General features: G+C 39.3%; 3 protein-coding genes across 3 annotated transcripts; 1 reads left to right on the forward strand and 2 right to left on the reverse strand.

Annotated features, from left to right (window-relative positions):
* Positions 1 to 820: 820 nt before the first annotated feature.
* Positions 821 to 9,657, reverse strand: tomm70a (translocase of outer mitochondrial membrane 70 homolog A (S. cerevisiae)). Its single transcript, XM_027007726.2, has 12 exons — positions 9,381 to 9,657; positions 6,728 to 6,901; positions 6,499 to 6,625; positions 6,145 to 6,254; positions 5,890 to 6,038; positions 4,990 to 5,197; positions 4,641 to 4,775; positions 3,691 to 3,798; positions 3,324 to 3,440; positions 3,082 to 3,179; positions 2,825 to 2,947; positions 821 to 2,615 (listed from the first exon to the last, which is right to left on the reverse strand). Exons 1-12 carry the CDS (start codon positions 9,615 to 9,617, stop codon positions 2,462 to 2,464), a joined length of 1,740 nt encoding a protein of 579 aa, XP_026863527.1. The 5' UTR covers positions 9,618 to 9,657; the 3' UTR covers positions 821 to 2,461.
* Positions 9,658 to 9,796: 139 nt separating this feature from the next.
* LOC113575914 (uncharacterized protein C1orf146 homolog) lies at positions 9,797 to 11,892 on the forward strand. The gene is made up of 5 exons (XM_027007745.2): positions 9,797 to 10,517; positions 10,725 to 10,818; positions 11,105 to 11,276; positions 11,470 to 11,548; positions 11,737 to 11,892. Exons 1-5 carry the CDS (start codon positions 10,458 to 10,460, stop codon positions 11,890 to 11,892), a joined length of 561 nt encoding a protein of 186 aa, XP_026863546.2. The 5' UTR covers positions 9,797 to 10,457.
* A 121-nt stretch (positions 11,893 to 12,013) lies between these two features.
* glmnb (glomulin, FKBP associated protein b) lies at positions 12,014 to 19,432 on the reverse strand. Its single transcript, XM_027007746.2, is given in 20 exon segments — positions 12,014 to 12,931; positions 13,030 to 13,050; positions 13,087 to 13,172; positions 13,514 to 13,645; positions 13,731 to 13,788; positions 14,585 to 14,603; positions 15,116 to 15,219; positions 15,378 to 15,462; positions 15,666 to 15,739; positions 15,838 to 15,879; positions 16,075 to 16,164; positions 16,275 to 16,305; positions 16,399 to 16,452; positions 16,678 to 16,859; positions 16,953 to 17,055; positions 17,249 to 17,489; positions 17,938 to 17,989; positions 18,084 to 18,194; positions 18,990 to 19,115; positions 19,394 to 19,432. Coding segments are annotated over 20 exon segments (1,734 nt in total). The 3' UTR covers positions 12,014 to 12,847.
* Positions 19,433 to 21,024: the final 1,592 nt, after the last annotated feature.

Genomic DNA, 21,024 nt, shown 5'->3' on the forward strand with positions numbered 1-21,024 from the left:
GAAGAGCGTCATTATGCTAAGTTTCGTTTAAAACTACTAACAGGAGTTACTTAAATGATTTTCAAACATGCAGCAGTCTGGAATGATTTTTTTTCTAACTTAGGCGTGTGTTGAAAATTCCGTCAAATGCCTCCGTTTAGCTGGAGATAGTTATAACAGCGCAGGCAATTCAACAAAGCTCCACATGCGCGGTCACCTCTACGTTTCCTCTTTCAAGTACAACATTTTACTTTTAAACAGGTTAGACATATAACCCACCATCCCCATTTACCAAACTCCATTTCGTGGTTTAGGTTTAAAATAAATAAATAAATAAATAAATAAAATTAAGCAAACAAAAAAACAATAATGTCACTGATTTCAAATAATTGGTTTAGATAGAAATGGAAATATCACAAGTCATTCATACATAAGGAACAAAGACAACATGCCGCTTTCATCTTTCCCTCTAAACGTTCTGGAGCAGTCCTTTTGACAGCAGGTGGATGCATGTCTGGAAGGTTGTTCGCTGGCAGAACCTTGACAGCGAACGGCACCGCTCACCTACGCAGAAGGTGGAAGTATGCCTCCGATGTTATCAGCCTGATTAGTGGAATAAAAACTGGAATTCATCCCAATCATAAAAAGTATTAGGTTTACTCAAACCACTTTTGTACTTGAAATGAATTTACCTCAAAACTGCTTGATTTTGTTGGGGGCGGGGGGTTTATAAAAACCAATACTGTAGCCAAAATAGTAGCAGATATGTGTAATGCCATTCCTCCTTAATTTAGTAACACCATCATGCTTGTAAAATATTTTAAGGTGGTGGACTGACATGAACCATCAAACAAGAGGTATATATTTTCTTTTGAAATATGAATAACATTTTACAGCTGTAAGGAAATGTGTGAAAGCCCTTGACATCTTAAACATATGATAGACTGAGGACATCCGTTATCCATTTGACATTCAACTTTAAGGCTGTAGAATTGAAGCAATTCATTAAAAGAACTCTACAAAGGTATTACACAAACATACTAGCAGGAACGGTACATGCTGCCTTATCATGTTATCACCTGTTATGATTGGAAACTATTTTTCATCTGACAATGATAAGCTGTATCAGCCATAATGTTAGCATGGAACAAACTTCCTCCAAATAAAAATTTCACAAAATAAAAAAATAAATAAATAAGTAAAATAAAAAACCTTAATTAAAAAAAAAAAATAAAAAAATTAAAAAATCGGTGAAATATAGCAATAGGCAACAGCGGGAATTTCTTTTACTGCATCTTTGTTGCTTCTGCACAAAAGCCTGCCTTATATCTTTAGATACAAGGATTTCAGATGGTACCTTATCATTCAGGTGTTTTCATACTTAGAATTCCAGTGAAATCACTTTACTATAGTTTGGCTTTTCATTTTCCTCTCTTCTGACTCAGAACAATGCAAGTTATTAACCCTACCCTAAAACGTGCTGATCTAAAAACAAGATAGCATTTTCAGATGTTCCTGTACCAAAGCAACTGGCTGGACGGCATTACACTAGTTTAGAATTACTGCAGAAGTGTCTTATTAATATTTATTTATAAAGAGAAATCTCACACAAGCTGTACAGAGTACAAAAAGAAAAAAAAAACCTGATAGTCCCCAAATAAGAACCGAAAGGAAAAATAAAACAAATGAAAGATATATGGATAAGAAAAATGAAATTACTGTATGGCCCAAAACTCTTCACCAAACATATTTCCAGACAATCAAAATAACACTGACAGTCTTCTAACACAGTCTATATAGCTCATGTACAAGACCTTATTCTGCACTCACAAATCAATGAAGTAAATATCCAAGTCCTACAATATCGATGTGACAGAGGGAGGAACTGTAGATAACATCCTAGAACATCACAGCAACAAGTCCAGATCAAGTCAACAATTTTCTTCCAACTGTGTGCGCATGGAGATCAGTGAAAATATTTTATTGTCTCCAGGGGGAAAAAAACTCAAAAGATAAAGCTATCAAATTCATTTGTTTCAAATTATTGATAAATGTTTATTCAATATATCTTGGGGAAAATGAGTGTTATAATCAATAAAGATTAACAAAGGACATACAACATAACAAGGGAAGCTAAACAGGAATATATGCCTGCTTTTATGAAGGGTGATGTTATTCTGGGCCATGCAAAGTGTCTGGTGGTGGTGTATGGCCTAAACCATTGCTGATTTGCCAGAGGCAGTAAAGCCATGAGCTGTATTAATTTTGGTTCCCATCGTCATCTCTCTCAACCCCTCCTCAGGCTCACTTACATGTGTTGTGACCCTCACACCTCCCTCACCATTACTCTAATCAAATGTGACAAATGTAATTGCATTACTCTTTCTCCCTCTCAATAATGATTCAACATCGTAGACAAGATAAAACAACCTAGACATTAGAGGATATGCAGGAGCCCCGTAGATGACCAGGGCCCGGGGAGCTACAGCGTCGGGGGCTTGAGCCCGTACTTCCGGGCCACCTCTGTCTGAGCATAGGCAGCATCACAGAGTGAGTACAGATGGGCCATCTCCATCTCAGATTTGGCCAGGTTTATGGCCTTGTTGAACATGTCGATGGCCTTATCAAGGTTGCCTCTGAAGGAAGAACAAAGACAAGCCAGACCTCAGTAAACTCATTGTCTTCTTTTCAAGTATTAACTATGTAAGGCAATTCTACGGGAGATAAAATTTTGGGTAGTGATACATTACACAACTGTGTGTGTAAACAGATTTCATGCTCAGTGCTATATAGAAGACAGTGCTAATTAAGGGAAGTCCTCTAACACTTTAGCTAAAGCACAGACCTTTGGACTTCAATGGTTCCCATAGTTTCATAGGCAAAGTCACATTTGTTGTCAATCTCGATGGCTCTGCTAATGAGATCCAGTCCTAAGTCCAGGTCCTGCTTCCACTGGAGCTGCAGAAGTCTGCTTGTGTACACACACACACACACACACACACACACACACACACACACACACACACACACACACACTTGGTGATTATTAAGGTATTTGTATAATGCAGCAATCTGTGGTTACCCAGATGGTTGAAAACTAACCCTTTATGTACATATGTTGTAGCATTGTCAGGCTCTAGTTCAATACACTTGTCATACATCTCATCTGCCTTCCCAAACTGCTGCTGGTCTGTCAGTGCCTACCCAGATGCCAGAAAGAGAAAACAAGATACAGAAGAAAAAAAAAACCCATTAAATTATTCATTTCAACATACATTACCCTAGAAACATGGCAATGTATTGTAACCAACAGAACGTGTGTGAAACAATATCATGGTGTATACCTGTGCATAAAGAGCATAGCCCTCTGCACACTTTGGAAACTTCTTGATAACGTCCTCGAAGCCGGTCATGGCTGTCTGCACCTGGGATGGGTTATTTCCAGTATATGCCTGCCTATACTGGAGTGCAAACACAAAAGATATTGTATTTAATCTAAACAGAAACCCACTTAATTTGTCTACTTTGTTTGGATTTGAAGGACAATATCTATGAGAAGTAAGAAAAGACTTAAGTGCAGTATGTTTTATATTTTATTGTGAATTTTATATCTTTTTCTGTCTTTTTTGGTAATTCTCTGTATAGACAATGATAACACAACATTTAAAACAAAGTTTCAGATGCACAACAGTGCCCTCTGCTGGTACTCACCAGAGCAAAACACTTCTGGGCCTGAGCTAGGGCAGAGTCTGGCTTGAGCAGAATGCATTCGTCAAAATCTGCCACTGCCTCTTCTACCTGGTCCAGAAGGATCTTCAGCTGAGAGCCAAGAAGAGCTGAAAGTTATTACTTCTAGCTGAAAGAAGAGCTGAAAGTTACAGTGCATGAAAAACCAGTTCTGTTTAGGACATTCTGAATATATACTCTCTCATTTTTGAGCCAGGCACATTGATTTTTGATTATGGAGTTTCGGCAACAAGTTAATATTGAATGAACATTGCATGAAAGTAATACTGAATAAGCATTCCTGTTTACATGCAAAGAGAGTAGTTATACCATAAATAACCCTGAGATACAAGAGGTACAACACATTACATTTATGGCATTTAGCGGACGCTTTTATCCAAAGCGACTTACAATTATGACAACTTGAGCAACTGAGCATTAATTGAGGCAGTGGTGTGGCTTGAACCAGCAACCTTCTGATTAAAAGTCAAGTAACTTAACCACTGAGCTACCAACACAAAAGCGGTTATAAAAATGACCATGGTCTACACAACTGTCCCCACTAGCAGATTCATTTAGAACAGATGGCCACAATAGACGATGCAGCAAAGAGTTGGTGGTAGTCATAATTTGAGAATTAAAAATAAACATTAAAGTGTCTTTAAAAATTACAACAATTACGTTTAAAACTATTGTGGTCCTTTATTAAATCAGTGAGTACTGGCCTCATTCACTGTGTAAAATAAAAGCACTAACGAAAGTAAGGTAAATCCAGATGCCCAAGATAGGTCAAATCAAATTATGCCATTGTGGCAAGGGAACAGGGGAACAAAATGAGCGAGTCAGGGAGTACAACAGGGAGAATAACAGCGCTAATGGGCAGATGCTGAGCAGGGGGAAGGGAAGGGGCAGGCAGGATGAGCCGGCAGCTTCACCTGTCCCCTGTGGTGGTACACGTCCGCGTTGCGACAGTCGATTTCAGCAGCCATGTTGAAGTCTTGGGTGGAGAGCTGGGGTAGCTGCTGCTGCATGTACATGCTGCCGCGCTTGATCAGAGCGTTTGCCCGCAGCTGCAACAGGTCAGCAAGCACGCAGGTCCCCACACACACACACACACACACCAGCACTTTACCACAAGCCACAGTAATCTAAATATAGTCTAGACCTTTGCTGGCTGTAAAAATCAGACAGAAATAACTAAGCTTAGTGAAATATTATATATTATATTATACACACACACACACACACACACACACACACACACACACAGGATTTTGCCCTTACCTTGACGTTGGCATCCTGCATGTTAATGACTCGGTCCAGATCAGGCTGGGCAGCCGTGGCATTGCCGATGAGCAGATAGAAGGTGGCTCTGAGCAGAAGAGCCTCTGCTGAGTACCTGCCCTTCGACTCGATCTCCTTCGTGCACTCACTGATGATCTTGTCGTAATTCTCCTCCTCCATGTACTGCTTGGCCTTCAAATAGCCCGAGCTGCAAACACAAAGGGGTTATAAAGCACACACAGGGCATTCAGAACATCCTGTGGAACTCCATTTGTTATACAGGCATCAGTGTAATACTGCACATGCAACACCAAAATTAAATATGATGATAGACAGCATACACATGACTGTGTGGCTTTCTGAAAGGGGTGAAAGACATTTTCTAGAAATGCACAGAAAAAGAAACTATATTTACAGGAGAACTTTCCTTTGCTGGAGGCCAGGAATTAAAAAAAAAAAAAAAAAGCAGTGGACAGCAAACTCTGCAGGCAAATTCTGTCGACAATCAGGAATTAAATTCTTACAAATTATTTTTAGTGTACACTTAGGTTTAAGTTGGGTCAAGGAAACAGGCACCAATAGGTTTTTCTTGTAAGTTTAAACTTTTGTAAAGCCCGATGCCTGAGAGTGGCAAGGCATTAAACAAGATTAAATAAATGCCTTAAAGCACTTGGCAAAAATTATTTGGCCAAAAACTTTGCTGAGAAACATCCACCGAATCTTACAAGCGAATTTTAATGTACACTTATTTACTTTTCAGAGAGTGAAATCACAGAGTAAGGAATGCTATTAAAAACACCCCCACCCCTAAGACCAATTAGAATAACATTTATAATAATGACATTCACTATCCCACCAGCACACCCCATACCCTATCCCTGGTACATCATGACCTCTGACCTCTCCGTGACCTCAGCACTCTCGCCCTCTTTATCCTTGTCCTCATCCTTCTTCTCCCCCTTCTGAAGGGGTTGGGAGATGATGTCATCAGTGAAGGAGCTAAAATAGGATTTGATGAACTGAGGAGATGGCATGAGAGGCTCACGGCTCTGCACAGAAAAATCCAGTCCAAGTCTGAGCAAGTATACCAGAGAATGTACACACGAAGATGGGAGAGAGAAGAAACTCTTCATGTTCCATGTGTCATGCTCTAACCTTGTATTTTTCTTTGGCCTTCTCTTTACCCAGCTGTTTCAGCACTTTATCAGCCAGGAGCATGCTTTGTTGGTTCTGGAAGGCCTCGAGGATACATACAGCTGTCACATCTGCAGATAGAAATATGCTCAGATTACTGAAAGACTAAATTTGCCTAGACATTTCCCAAAGATTTGTTTTTGTATACATTATGGCACTTGTTTTGATGCATCTTTCTTGCTTACTGATGTCTATTTTTGCTAATTATTGTTTAAGGGACACCACAACAGCACCTTCTTGGTAAAATTTGGGTTCGACACTGTAAGCGAGTCTGTCTGATGGTGAACTCTAGGTGACTCGGTCTAGGACTCCCACCTTCTAGGCACTCCTTCTTGTTGTCCAGTCTTTCCTGGGCCTTGGCACGTCTGAAGAGGGCTTTGACGTAGCGCGGGTTCATCTCGACAGCCAGGGAGCAGTCCTCTACCACCTCTGTCCATTTTGACTGCAGACACAAACAGTAAAACACAGCCCTCGGCCATCTTGAGGGAGCTTCCAGACACAGCACCAACAATCTACAGGCAAGCCATGGGGTGGCAGAACCGACCTGCTGCTCAAACGCGGCGGCTCTGTTCTGGTAGAAGGTGGACAGGTCACTCTTCTGCTCTTTGGGGCACAGGCTGATGGCCTCTGTGTAGCACTGGATGGCTTGTTCATACTTGCCTGCCTTGAAGTACTTATTGCCCCTGTTCTTGGCAGCCTGGGCCCTATCTAGAGGGCTCTGCATGGTGGAAAATTAATATACATTTAAACATAGTTACTAACATGCATATAACACATATGAAGATATATCACATGGCATTTGTGAATTTGTTTATCTGCACTGGATGTAGCCAATGAGCATTCAGTGAGGGAGCAGATTAGTGGGCAGAGTTAAGACACTAAGCCCCATACCATGGTGCGTGCATGAACTTAGACAAAATACTGAGAGTAACCCTCTAGAACACACTTCAGTAAGGAAGTGTTCTAAGTACTAAAACTGCCCACAAAATAATCACAAAATCAATTTTATATGACACTACAACGTGTTTGCTTTTTATTCATTATCTTGTACCACAATGGAAAAAGAAAAATCAGATTTTCGGTATGAAAGCCAGTAATTAAAATGTACTGAGATCTAGACATTAAAATAGAATAACTGTGCAGCAACACTGTAAGATTCTATTCACCTTCTCCCTGAATTACTTGAAACATTAAAAACAACAATTAAACACCTAAAACATTGACATTTGCATCTGAGTGTGAGTGAGTGTAAAGGGGAGGAGGTAAAGCCCACACCACCCTGTCTCAGAGGCTGCAGGCCTTGGTGAAATGTTCCTTAGAGTTAGTTCTTCATTAATGCCTAGAGTTTAACGCCTTTATAAGAATGTGAGATGCATTACATAGCACAGAGTGTTGTGAGCTTTATGACAGCCCTGCACTATGGTAGACCTGTCTATACCCAGTGACATTTAATAGTTGATCTCAGTAGCCAAATACAAAGCCAATTACATAATGCGAAACTAGCTATGCCTACGCTACAGATTACTTTCACAATATGATGCATGACATAGTCTGAGATAAATATTGGTATCATCTAATGTCTACACAATATGATGACGCTTTTAAAGACATACCCACCCGTGCCATATTTACTTTTTCTTTCAGTTTGACTATTGTGGGAATATGTTATCAAATCAAGTTCAAAACTTGGGAGAAAGGAATAACAACCATGCAAGAATTGCTTTCTGATGCCGCAGATTATGCACAACAATGAATTCTGATCCACAGATCACATTTTGGAGGGCTAAAACCAAGCACTCAAATGTACAATTCAAAACCTTTAGCCAACTATACCCAGATACAAGCTGGAGCACACATGTAGCTTTAAAAATAGTTTATAGTAGGGATAAGGTCATCACTTATTCACTTTTAAATTAAATGAAAATGTTGCCTATAGTGTAGGAAAGGATGACCTGTGCCATAGACTGCTTTCACACTTGTTGACTATTATGAAAGTGAACAGACACAGATAGCAGGCCAAATCCGACAAGTATAGATCCATTTTAAGACAGGGGTGAGCAATATGAGGATACACTATTGCTACGGCAATAAATTATAATACCGTCTTTTTTTAAAGAACACAGACTATCCGTACAAATTAGGTTTCGACCAATGGGCGTGTAAACAACAAGCAGTTACTTGACACTGCAAACTTAAAATGACAGTTGGTGACTGGAAAGCTCGCAATGCTGTTACCTTTCTCAAGGCTTTTGCTGCTGCATTGATCCTGTTCCGACTTATTAACAAACCTCAGAAAAAAAAAACAACCAGAATATACACTACGCACTGTTTAAATGTCTTTAAGCATCGTGGACTTGAATGTCAGCCAAATGGCTTCACCTTTGAAGACCAATTCGTGTATTCATTTAACGCCACCATGGCACGTCAATAAGTTGAAGAATGGAGGCATAAACCAGAGTATTTGTGCCTAGGTAACACCCCCCCCCCCCTCCATTCACCTTTCCTGGACATTTGTTATTCACATCAGCCTGGTTTTAATAAATAAGCGGAACATATCTCGACATGCTGGAGAACCCTGTGAAGTGGGAACAGAATAGCTGAACGGCTGTCAATTCAGCTGTGCCCGCTACATTAACGTATCACGTATCAGCAAAACACAAACCAACTTATCTAGCTAGCGGTTTTGACGAAAGATGCAAAAATGTGCCAAACGTCGAAAGCCTTGAAAACCTTTTAGTTTTTCTGCAACCTGTGAGGCTAACCACCCGCCCCCGTGTCTTAGCTTATCTTAGCTTAGCTTAGCTTATCTTAGCTTAGCCATCCAGCTAATTAGCTACCCACCAGCTAGCTAGCTTTAGCCATCCTGGGGTAGAAGCAGAGCCAGAAAATGAAATGTTTTGACGAACATTTAACCCCCCAGTTAGGGAACATTCCTATAAGGGAGGGTTAAACACCTTTGAGTCTATCACTGATATATTTTCAAGCTGTTTTAACAGTACAGCGCCGTGGCTAAAGCTCAAACATCCAGCTAACCAGCGAGCTCGGACTAGCCCGGCAGTGTGTCCTTGACTGGCACGCCACGGCCGACATTAACCGTGACAAGACGCGGATAAATCTGTCATCGACCTACAGACAACCGTCCCAAATGAACCCAAAAGAGGCGTGCGGGCGCTGCTCGATTCTCGCAGGCGGGTTACCATGTCGTCCTGCTCGGGGTTGGTCGCACCGTGCTGGCCCTGGACTGGGCTGGCGCTGCCTTCGGGGGTTTTCCTCTCTCCGTCGCCTTTACTTCGCTTCTCCTTGGCACGACTTCTGCTCCACAGGTACGCGGCTCCAATTCCGAGCGCAAGGGGAGCCCCGACCAGGAGGGCCAGCTGCCACCGGGGGAGAGCGCTCCCGGAGTCGGGGTCGACGGGTTTCGACGCAGCCATCATCCAGTGCACACACAGACCACTGAGCAGCCGCAGGGACTGGCGAGCAGCGGTGGCACTGTGGGATACTAACGGACCCTCGGCAACTGCAACCGGGGTCATGGTCGTGACACTTCCGCGACCGAAATATTGTGGATGAAGACGTAAACGTCTCGGTGGAAATTAATTATTGAATAAGAGTATGCATGTTATGTTTAGTCGAATGCTTTAACATGGGTCCAATAATTAGATCATTTAAAAGGTTCTCAAATAGCGAATATTTCTTATCCACCGCCAGATGGCGTGATTGTTGTGAGTTCTGGGGATAAGAGAAACAGCCATCAACACCGGAGTACACTTTGTTTAGTATATTTTAATTTAGTGATTGAGCATTCACTGTTGTGTTTTATTTATTTATTAATTTATTATTATTATTGTTGTTGTTGTTGTTGTTGTTGTGACTATCACTCTAGCAACCGGTTAGCAACCACCTAGTAATAGCATAGCACCACCCAATGTTATTGCAGTCACCTGGGATACCATAGCAACCACTTGGCCGACTCCATTGTAACTACTCAGGAAAGGCATGTCCTAGTTTGGGATGTTCTTACGAGTTTCCTCGAATGATCGTTTTGGTGCTAGTGCGATCTTATCTTTTATAGTATTAAAATAATGTTTTAACCCCTACTGCTGTTGGCACATCTTGATTGCATACTAAACTGTCAGATGCAGGAAAATAAAACGCCACGGCTAAGCCGTTTAATTATTAGCGCGTGCGTAGTTAGCGTTAGCTTGCTAGTTATTCATTTATTCACCTAGTTAACCAATTAGTGGTGTACGTGGGTAGCTTTTAGAGACGTTTAAATGGCAAGCAATAGTCTGATTTCATGGAAAACAACTGTTATTGTCAGCACTTCTCTACAGGTCGTTAGCCTGCATATAGAGTTATCCGTTTTTGTTTTCTGTTTTTACGACATATTTGGTCCGTTAGCTAGCTAGTGTTAACCTAGGTTAGCTGTCAGTGTTGTCTATTTTTTATCTAACCTAGCATTACCATTACCAGCTCTTTAAAATTTCCGTCACCGTTAACGCTAAGAAAATCGTTAATTTTGATATGGCATGCCTTTGCAGAATAATGAAACTTTGCGGATGCTTTTAGCCCAGCAACACCGAATTCGCCTCTCAGACGGTGTTGAACGCGGTGCCTTCGTGTTTCCTCTGTCAGGCGAGTGCGGCTTCAGCTAATTGCGTCTGTAATAAATAACAGTGTGCACTCTTGTCTTCCTGCATTTAAACAGGAATGATGAGCTTTGAAATATTAGCTGTTGATTTGACACTTTTATTAAACATACTAAAAACTCTTTTATGTTAGCTGTTACTGATGATAGTATAATGTGTCTCAGCTGCCTTGTATGAATGAGATAAGTATACTAAGCTAAATGCCTTTTGCCAAAAGCATAATAGGTGTCGATTAACCGGAGGTTCAGATCTTTACTTTATCTTCTGTGCAGGAACGGCCTTTATGTTGATCGCCCCAGATGAGTTCCCTGAGAAGGCTCAGAATAAAGAATTATTTGATAGAATTGAAAGATTTGTGCAGATCCACAGAAACTGCTTTCTTCTGCTTCAGTCCCCAGTATATGGAATAAGAGAATGGGAGGCTGTATCTGCTGTGCACAACAGGTGCATGTGATGTCAGTTATGCTACTGAAACATTCCACTGTAGAAATCCCCTACAGCAGTAGGCTCAAGTGCAAGTGTCTTAAGATGTATAGAATATTGCATAGTAGCAAATGAGAAGGTTTTTCTTATGTCTTTAAAAGGCATAAGCGTTTTCACATATTATACACATGTCATGTTTTGATCTTTCTACCAGATTCTTTGGAAGTAACCTTAAAGTCTTACCTGTCCATAGTACTGGAGACATTGTGAAGGCAATGCTAACCATTGCTAAAGTAAGTTCTAAAAATGCTTTCCTCACATTGAGTTTGAGTTTAACATGTTATTTCATTTTTACTATGATTCCTTAGTATTGCTTATTAAGTTGTACTGTCCTTTACTCAGTTCATAGAACAGAGGTGTACATTTGTCATGTTTTTATGCTAGTATTATTAAAAGGTCTTAGAGCAGATGTTCGTTGCAGGCCACCAGTAAACCCCACATAGACAGTTTATGGGATAGGTTGTCTTTAGCCCGAGCTCATGTCATTGAATTGAGCTCAGTTTGGGAATTACTACATGACATGCAGCTACTGTCAGACCAGTCAACCAAAGAAGATCTAGAGATACCACAACCCTGAGCATACTTTAAGCTATCATCTGTATTTTAAGATGTTTTTGAATAAATCAGTTTTATTGCATATAAATATATACTCTCAGAGTCCTGTGTCAAATATAAAAAACATACAAGCAGCACAAACATTAATTCACTATATGAAGCTGACACATTCCATCTCTGGAAATCCTGAACTATACAGTCACGCAACTACATACCACAATGTCATCCATCATATTATTTAAATGTCAATTTTATCTGATGGCCTACTTCTCAACAAATTACCTTAGCCCTGGTCAACATTAGATGCAATCTACTGTCTGTTCTTCCTGCACCTAAGATATTTTTCTGTTAACATCAATTCAATAAATTAATACGTACCTGTGCCGTCCTCTGGGTTTTCAGAATCATGAGTTTTTTCTAGACCATTTATGATTACCTCATTTATCAAATTTAATTTTTAACAAAACCAGTGAAAAAATACCTAGTGTGTCTAAACATATAAAAACACTGTCACACATCATACATTACGGTGGTATAACAACTTTCTGGTAGCAGTAAAGGTGACTGGAATTGCTTTTCACACATACATTTTTTTGTGTGTTTGTTTTTTTTTTATGTTTCACAAATCAATTGAAAGGCTTAATTCATTAAACTGAGTGGTGAGAAACTCACTGTAGGTGATTCTCTTCTAAGATGTCATGGAAGCCATTAAGGTCACATGAAAGTCTGACGGTGTAAACGGGTGTGAAACACAAGAGGAGCAGTACAATATAAATGCAGCCCAATGTAATGAGGATAGGTGTCTGTAAGATTACAACACAGGTCCAGCTACCTTGACGTACTACTTTTACACTGTGGTGAAATGGGGTTGAATTTAGTGACCTGGATGACTGCAGAACCTTCATAGATGTTCTAAGAAGTTTTACTAGACAAGAAATAACAGAAAACAACAACAAAAAACCCCGTTATGGTTCACTTTAGAGTTGCTCCTCTTTGATCTCCTCAATTCGAACCACAAGGCTTTCCATCAGGTCATATGTAATAAGCACACATTGTAGAACCTGCCAATTACAAGTATGGTGGATTTTTTCTGTTTGAGATTATCAAACACAACTAAATGCTATATTTACTTCATTAATGTTACTAGAGATGAATTTACCTTTTCTTGTGCTTCAGGTGGCATTTGGCTTGACTTTCATTTCTCCTAATCATATGCTTGATTGATTTTTTCACTGACGTCTTTCAATTCTGAAGGGAAATCTTTGGAAAGCACTTGACAAAAGACAAATTTCCCAAGATACTCTAAAAAATGTAGAACAGATTAGACTGAAGAAAAAACAAATTCACTGAAACAACATTAATGAGTAGATATTTTAATCATTCTACATTTTAGGTTGCCTCATGTAGTATGTACAGGCAGCACAAATGTTAATTCACTGCACAAAACTATCACATTACACCTCTGGAAATCTTGAACTTTACAGCCATACAGCTACACAGCACAATGACATCATATTATTTAAATGTCACATTTAAATGTCAAGAATTTAATTTAAAGTCGTAGACAATATTAGCCGCTGTCTACTGGCTGTTCTTCCTGCAGCTACTGATATTTGTATTTAACTCAGTTGAGATTCTCTTACCTTTTGCCATAATCTTTTTGGTGTCATGTAGTTTCTTTAACGCTGACCCATAGTATGACTTTGACATGCTGAGATACACACACAATGTCTTTATGTAGTTCTCTGCAATGTTGCAAAGGCCTGTCCACCTGTCTGAAAACAATAAGATTGGTCATCAGATGACTAGAACTTATTCACTGAAAGTCTTTATTGAGGTATTTTTGTGTAATAGTCTTACCAAGTTCCTTTTCTCTTTGATAAGTAGATATCTCAGAAGGTTTAGCGATATCATAACCCTAAATGAAAAGTGAAAAAAGTATTGAAATACATTTCAGCAAAATACAATATAGTTTCAATGTGCCTAATATAAATGTCAGTTTCAGTTCTCAGTCTTTGTGTTTGATTTAAACTATTTTTTTCAGCAGTTCATTTATTCTTATTTTTCTGTGTCTATTTACTTGGTATTTTCATTTTCAGAGCTGGCAAATAAATATGCTGAAATCAGTTTATGTTGCACAGTACAGATAAAAGGATTAAGTAATTAATCAGAGACTTAATATTTCGAGCTGTGTCAATCACTCAAGTTGGTATTATTTAGGAATGACATAAGATCTGCCTCTAAGCAGAGACCTGTCTGCCATATGCTTTGTGCTGAGGGATCATGGCTATTTTTCTAGACTACACTCATCAATAAATTATTTTCAGGGCTCGCTGATATCATGTTAATAAAACATCGCTCATCTCTCAGAGGCAGATGGCATATGTGGAGTGGGTGGTCAGACTTGGATTACAATGTATGTTGTCTAGATGGATCTAATTGATAAGCACATCTACTAAAGTTTGTTCTTCAGAGTTATTTGGTCAATCTAACAGTATTGGACTTTATCTTCTAGTTGCTTTTCCCTTCGGGATCTTTTAAGGTGTTGTCTTATCTTTCTTTGGCATTCTGTATAAGTAATGAAATGGATAAAAGAGAAAAGGTTATATATGTGATATTAGAAATGTGACAATGATTGTTTGCAGTCAGTATAAAGACATAACACACTGAATAACTACAAATATTTTCAGACAGCTCAGTTCTCACAACATCACTTTATCCACATCCAACATTCTAAAAGCGAAGAGCAGATAACATGTACTAGCTAACTTCACTCCACTACCTCTGCACTCATTTGGCTCTCCTAATAAATGACCTGGTAATGCAGCTATTAATGTTAACATATTAATTGTAAGAACCAAGCCTAGTACTAGTCTAGTGTGTGGCATGACAGGAAACACACTAACCTGTCTAGCTACATACCATTTATGAAAGGTAAATCAGTTGCCATAACTTTTCACTCCAACAATTATTGCTTCTATACCAAGTCACCTTTAAAGCATTTAAAGGCACTTTTAACATGGGCACAATTATCTTTGCTCAGTATCATCCTGATAAATTCTCAAAATTCTCAAATAAAAACCACATTTACTCAACACTCATCATCACATCCCCATGGATGAAATTCCATTCGAGAAGCCACCATTTCAGTGGTATATTAAGCTTTTCATTTGAGGTATACCACAAGAATGACTGGAAATAATGACGAGCAACATATATGAAAACAGAGAATAAAACTGTCCTACATGTCCATCAGTAGGTCCATCTCGGGGCCTTGGGGTAGACTCACAGTCTGCCTCGGGAGTGATATTAGTAGTGTCCCCTCAGACCATCTATCTTTGTGTTCTGACTACAGATACAAGTCCAGTAATATTACAGACAAAGCAGAAGTGCTATATTTGCTTCCCTTTCCACTTGTTACAAGCATTGCCACCAGCAGTAACCAAAAGAGACTACTCAATCTGCGTAATGTTATTTAAGTCAGTATATAGCATAGGAATAAATGACCTTGCTTGAGTGCACCAGATGATTTTGGATGTTTTTAAGGATGAAACTTTCAACTCCTGTATGTTGACTGGTTTTTATCACACACCTGAGAATATTCATAAGCCAAGAGTACCTTTAGTCACAATTAACACCCTATTGTAAGCTATTTAGCTAGATTTCATTTTAGATTTAATTACAACTATGTAAATGTACAAAAGGTTTTATTACTTTCAATGTGAGAAAGTATATAAAGAATATATTTGCCATTATGTGACTTGTTTCACATTCCTGAGAACCTCACAACTATACATGAAACATTTATGCTTGGCCTCCCCATTGAGTTTCTCTATGAAAAGCTTAAACAACATAATTGCTTTGGCCTTCTGCAAAAGCAATGAAGTATCATTAGAATCATATAACCAATTGGTCTGCTTACAGTAACCAGTCTTGTTGGAATAAGTAATAATTCCACCAAACTTACCAAATGCTGGATAGGGCACTCTGTCATAATTTTAACTATTTTCTGCATTGGTACATAAAATGAAAGACATTATCACACCATGTAACCTAAGAAAGTATTTAACGTCTTGGAAACTACTAGATGTACTTAATATTTTAGTAGCATGTCCAAAAATAGATCATTCATTGCAATCTTGGAATACCCTTTAACAAACTATGTTTTTATACAGTGGTAGTGCAGCTCATTCATGTGTCTTACTTGTAGAACACTGTGAACTGGCTTCATATTCAGCAGCTCTACTGAGATGCTATTGTCTACAAGACTCTCCAAGCTTTTAACATACAAGTGCTTAAAATACAGAAATAATGTTAGTTGTGGAATACACTCAATATTACTACTCAAATGGTGTACTAGGTTTCTGTTTGTAATTTTTGTTGGTATTGGAGATATCCTCTTACCAGGCCTTTCAGTATCCATGATTCATCCTTTCTTTGAAAAAACAGAAAATCACTGGCAAATCAAGTTGCAAACTCATCATCTTATGTACTCTGAGGTCATTATATCACAGGTTTTTTGACATACCTACTCAGTAAAACATTGATGTATTCCATATTACACTACAGGACAAATGCAGGACTGAAAAGAAAATTGGAACATGAAACACAATGTTAGAATGCAATGTCAAAATCATTTAGCTACATTGCCTATGTGTCAAATAGCTTAACTAAATATGCATTCTTTTTTTTTTTTCATTTTCTAGTGTTTCCAACATCCTGTGTGGAAGTGTTTAAACTGTTCTTTTAAAACTTATGAGACCAAAAGTTGTCTTGGCTGAAGATGAGATTTGATAATGCAACCTGCCTAAAAACCGAGGGGAACACTTCCATGGCAATTAACTGAACAAAGAGCAAGTAAGCCAGACAAGTCCTTGATTCAATCGGGTAGCTGCCATCATGTTTCACAACTCTCATATCTTCTTTCCTTCCCAAATGAAGGTAGAACAGGAGCTGGGGCAGAGTCTCCTGGATGTCTGATAGAATTACCTTGAAGGAGAATCACAAATGTAGAAAGCACCTTTACCAGGGCTGTACAGCCTCTGCTCATGGTCTCAAGGTTTGCACAGTGTCATAGCTCACCAGTATTTCTGTCGCAAAACTCCAGAGGACGAAGCTTTGTGATGTCTCATCCTCCCTGTCAAACTGGGCTTCTAGTAGAGGTTCCCTCAGGCTCACCATGCCGCTGTATACCAAAGCATACAATATTGTAATCAAAATTGAAAAGAAGTAACTTGTAGAACTAGTAGTAAATCAGAGGTAATTGAACTGAAAGTAGTAAGCGTAAGATAACTCACTACATCTCCAAGCTTTTTTTTTTATCATAAAGGTAACATAATAACTATCTGTATTAACAGAGTTGAGGAAACTAAACCTACAATTTGAGAAGCACACACCTAAGCCTTGCATCAAAGGTGGTTGACACTGGACTTTTTGCATCTTGACGTTTAACTTCCTGTACAAATAGTTGCACAAAGGTCATCAGCGCAGTGCAGCAGCGGCCAAGCCCGTACCTATCTTCCTGTTCCTGTTTGTGTGAGCATGGCACTGGCAGTTTCTGCAGAGCTTCTAGGGCCAGGCCTAACGAGGGGGCCTTTGTATCACCCAGTGTCAGGAACACTGAATGGAGAAGCAAACAGGAGACATTTAAAGCGCTGTAAAGTGCTGTAATTACTTATAAAGACAGTAGGGGGTGGCAACAGTCTGGAATTCCCAGACATGCCTGTGACTAACAACTTCATTCACACCTGATTTATAGTGAGTGAGGATGTATGTATTATGTATTACGGTTTTGCCTTTGTGCTATTATGGATAGAAAAGCTGAGATCATTGATAAGTGGTGGAGAGTGGTAAGCACTTGGCATCTTTCTCTAACAGTTGCAGTAGTTTTACAGTCTACTAATCCTTCTGAGAAACGTATCTATTGTTTACATGCTTAAAGTTCTTATGAAGGGCATGTCAATTAATTATATGTATTAAAGGCAACTGAAGCACCATTTCTGACAAACTTCATTACCTGAATTTGCTGCATGAGAAAAGTCATGTTGTCTGGATCAGCATCCTTTACTTGATATTCTGCTTTTAAGCAGAATGTCAAGGGTGTCACCAGCGTTGCAGGTCTGAAAATGGCAAATATTCAGTAGCATGTGCCAAATATGACTAAATGTGACACATCACTATAAATCCATGTTGGATCATCTGTTCAGCATGTACCCGCTCCAGGAGGGTGATAACAGACTGACAGTGAGCAGGGTCCCTTTCTTTCCCCATCACCTCTTCAATCAATGATACTAGGAGACCACTTCCCAGTGACCTCACTATGTCCTAGAAATTATGACGTACACGCGGCTTGGTATGCCAGTTTCTTATATACTTCTCTAGGCACTTTGATGACTGTGGTTTAGGTGGTTTATTACACCCTACGCAGAGATTTTTGTTTTCACTCAATCTGTATGTAGCCACTCTAATTTCACTTCCTTTTGTACATGCACAGCAGGCCATGATTCCCAGTTCACTGGCATTAATAAACTTAGATTTCATTTTTGGAAATCAGTCTTTCCAAACTCTTTGCCTTGGTGCCGTTTTAGCCTCTGGTTTAAGACAAACACTACCCACATGCTCCCGAGACTCTGTGTGCATGAGGGAAGGAAAATCGCAGGGAGTGGGAGAAGCCAGGGCACTTAATGGAGACCTGCTTCAGCAGGTTAGCAGTGAAGCGAGAACTGACTGGGTTTCCACCAAGCTGCATTCGCAGGCCCAAGGGTGAAGAGGCCAGTCAGTTAGGAATTACAGCAAAGTGATGGTTTTGTAGAGACAGCTGCTCACACTGTCCCCCCACATGCCATGGGGAAAGGAATAATGTCACAAAAAAGAGACCAGAGTTGTGACCATGTTGTGGTAATTGTTTGCCTCATGGGTCCTGAAATGGGCAGAAATTCTTTTTTTCATTTTTTTCCTAACATATATTTTCTTAGACATCATAATGAAACATGGCAGTTAAGTAATGTCAAACTCTTTCAAAAACAAATAATCATTAAAAACTTTTTTAAAAGATTAATTCTGTGGTGAGCAAGTCAGCATTGCATGTAGAATGGCATATGTGTGCACGTTAATATTCACCTGTTTTTTCTCTTCTTTGATGAAGTCCAGCAGTTGTGAATTGTCACCTTGAGCAATGCAGGTTTGACCAATATTGATCAAGAGTTCAAGATCTTCTGGTTTTAAAACTTTTTCTTCAGTCACTCTCTTAAAGAAACAGGGTCAGTTTTTTTGCAGTTTTTTTGTTTCATATGGAAACGTATCTTGCTGTATTTAGCACGTGACAAACTGAAATTTCTGTGACTTTCTGTTAGCACATTACACTTCTAGAGACACCAACTACACATAGTATGATTCTAATCTAAAGGTGTTAATGTTACATTTTATGAACACAAAGACATGATTCTTGTGTTCATATACTTCCACTGACTTATTTCAGTACTCTCTCTTCCTTTTTTTTGTTGAATAAATTCATATCCACTCACCCGTCTCTGAATAATGTCATCCAGCTGATGTGCAGCCATTGCTGAGCATCAGTCCTGTCGGGACCTGTTTCCACAAATGTCCTCAGTCAGGTCCAGATCATATATTAGAGATCTCTGCCTATGAGCACAGAGCCATTAGCAATGATATATAAACAAAAGAAGGTTGGAGTGTCCGATGTGTACGAAAGGACAGCAGAACAGAGCAATCTGTCAGGAGCTGTTGTAAATCTCTTATTAAGCCTTTTGCTTGGATGAATGCTAATGGAATTAAACCAAAGCAATCTGACAGGACAGTTCTCTAATCCTCTAGACAAGAATCACTTGAAAATATCTTGGTGTTAATTAGTTTGTTGTCCTTTCTTGGGTTTATTTATATATTTTTTCGTTAATTAATTCTGCTTTTTGAGCTGGATTAACTGAACTAACAGACTATACTAATGCAATACCTGGTAGCATTACTGATCATACAGTGGACACTGACTCACAATAGTCTTGCCAGACAGATAGCACTTACATGGAGGCAGTGGTTATTTAAACATGTCATGCCATGGAAATAATGAAAAGGCATCTGAGATTGCTCGGTTGTGGAGCACATGTGCGTAAGTCTGTTATCACAAAGCCTTTAATCCAGCATTTCTTCAATGTAGGTAACATGATAGGGATCCCTTGTTTGACTTCCTGTATGATATATGCACAGAAGACCCTGATTTCAGGTGTATGGAGAAGGATGAGGTTTGAGCACTTGGATTTAAACTGCAGCTGCTTGTATGGTTTGCTCTGTCTATTACTGTGTGATGAAAGGCCGCCACAAAAGGCGCAGTGCAAATACAGCTCACGGAAGGACAGACTGGTCGCGTGTCTGCCTCAGATTTGCTCCTGGTTAATCAGAGACTGCCAGTTCTGTGTTTTGACAGTAGACTGTCCTGTTTATTGAGAGTACAGAGAGAGCTGGCTCACTCACAGACAATGCTGACAGTAGCCCTGGGGGGGGCGGGGTTGGTGATGTCAGATGTGTGGCAGTTGTCTTGTTTATTTCAGGAATTAATATTAATGGAAATTAATGTTTTATTGCACAAATAAACTACATGATTTACAAATACAATTGATTCATATAAGCATTAAGTATGAAGTGAGAATTCTGATCATTATAATGCAAACTGATTTTTTTGTTTAATTATCACAGAAAGGCACAAGAAACACTTTCTCAGTTCTAAGTGTTCTGTTAGTGGTGTGTGTGTGTGTGTCTGTGTGTGTGTGTGTGTGTGTGTGTGTGTGTGTGTAATGACGCGGTTTTCACCAGATCCAGCTGGTTATTGTTGGGTATTTGCTGAAGGCATGTGCTAAGTAGCAGGCCTGCCTCAGGTCGCTGCTATCATATAACCATGTATTTTTAATAGGCACCAGTAACAAGACAACACCTCTGTAACCCGACTACCTGATAGACACCTTGACCTTTCAGGTTTATCCCTCTGAGAGTGGGTCTAAGTACTGAGGAATCTATGTGATATAGTTTATATCAATTCATATGATAGTTGCAATATTTTCATGTCATCACTACTGAGCATTATATGTTAACATTGCCTGAAATTTGTAAGTATGTTGTAGGTAACAAATATAAAATACAAATACAA

This window comes from Electrophorus electricus, chromosome 3, assembly GCF_013358815.1.
Source record: "Electrophorus electricus isolate fEleEle1 chromosome 3, fEleEle1.pri, whole genome shotgun sequence".
NCBI lineage: Eukaryota > Metazoa > Chordata > Actinopteri > Gymnotiformes > Gymnotidae > Electrophorus > Electrophorus electricus.

Excerpts from the sequence above, each read along its gene's own strand:
- tomm70a (XM_027007726.2), bottom strand. The coding sequence starts at position 9,617 with ATGATGGCTGCGTCGAAACCCGTCGACCCCGACTCCGGGAGCGCTCTC. Across the intron at positions 6,039-6,144 it reads AGGCCAAAGAAAAATACAAG|AGCCGTGAGCCTCTCATGCC; the intron begins GTTAGAGCATGA and ends TTTTCTGTGCAG. Across the intron at positions 3,799-4,640 it reads TGTACCACCACAGGGGACAG|CTGAAGATCCTTCTGGACCA; the intron begins GTGAAGCTGCCG and ends CTTGGCTCTCAG.
- LOC113575914 (XM_027007745.2), top strand. The coding sequence starts at position 10,458 with ATGGCAAGCAATAGTCTGATTTCATGGAAAACAACTGTTATTGTCAGC. Across the intron at positions 10,518-10,724 it reads TTGTCAGCACTTCTCTACAG|AATAATGAAACTTTGCGGAT; the intron begins GTCGTTAGCCTG and ends ATGCCTTTGCAG. Across the intron at positions 11,277-11,469 it reads GTATCTGCTGTGCACAACAG|ATTCTTTGGAAGTAACCTTA; the intron begins GTGCATGTGATG and ends TCTTTCTACCAG.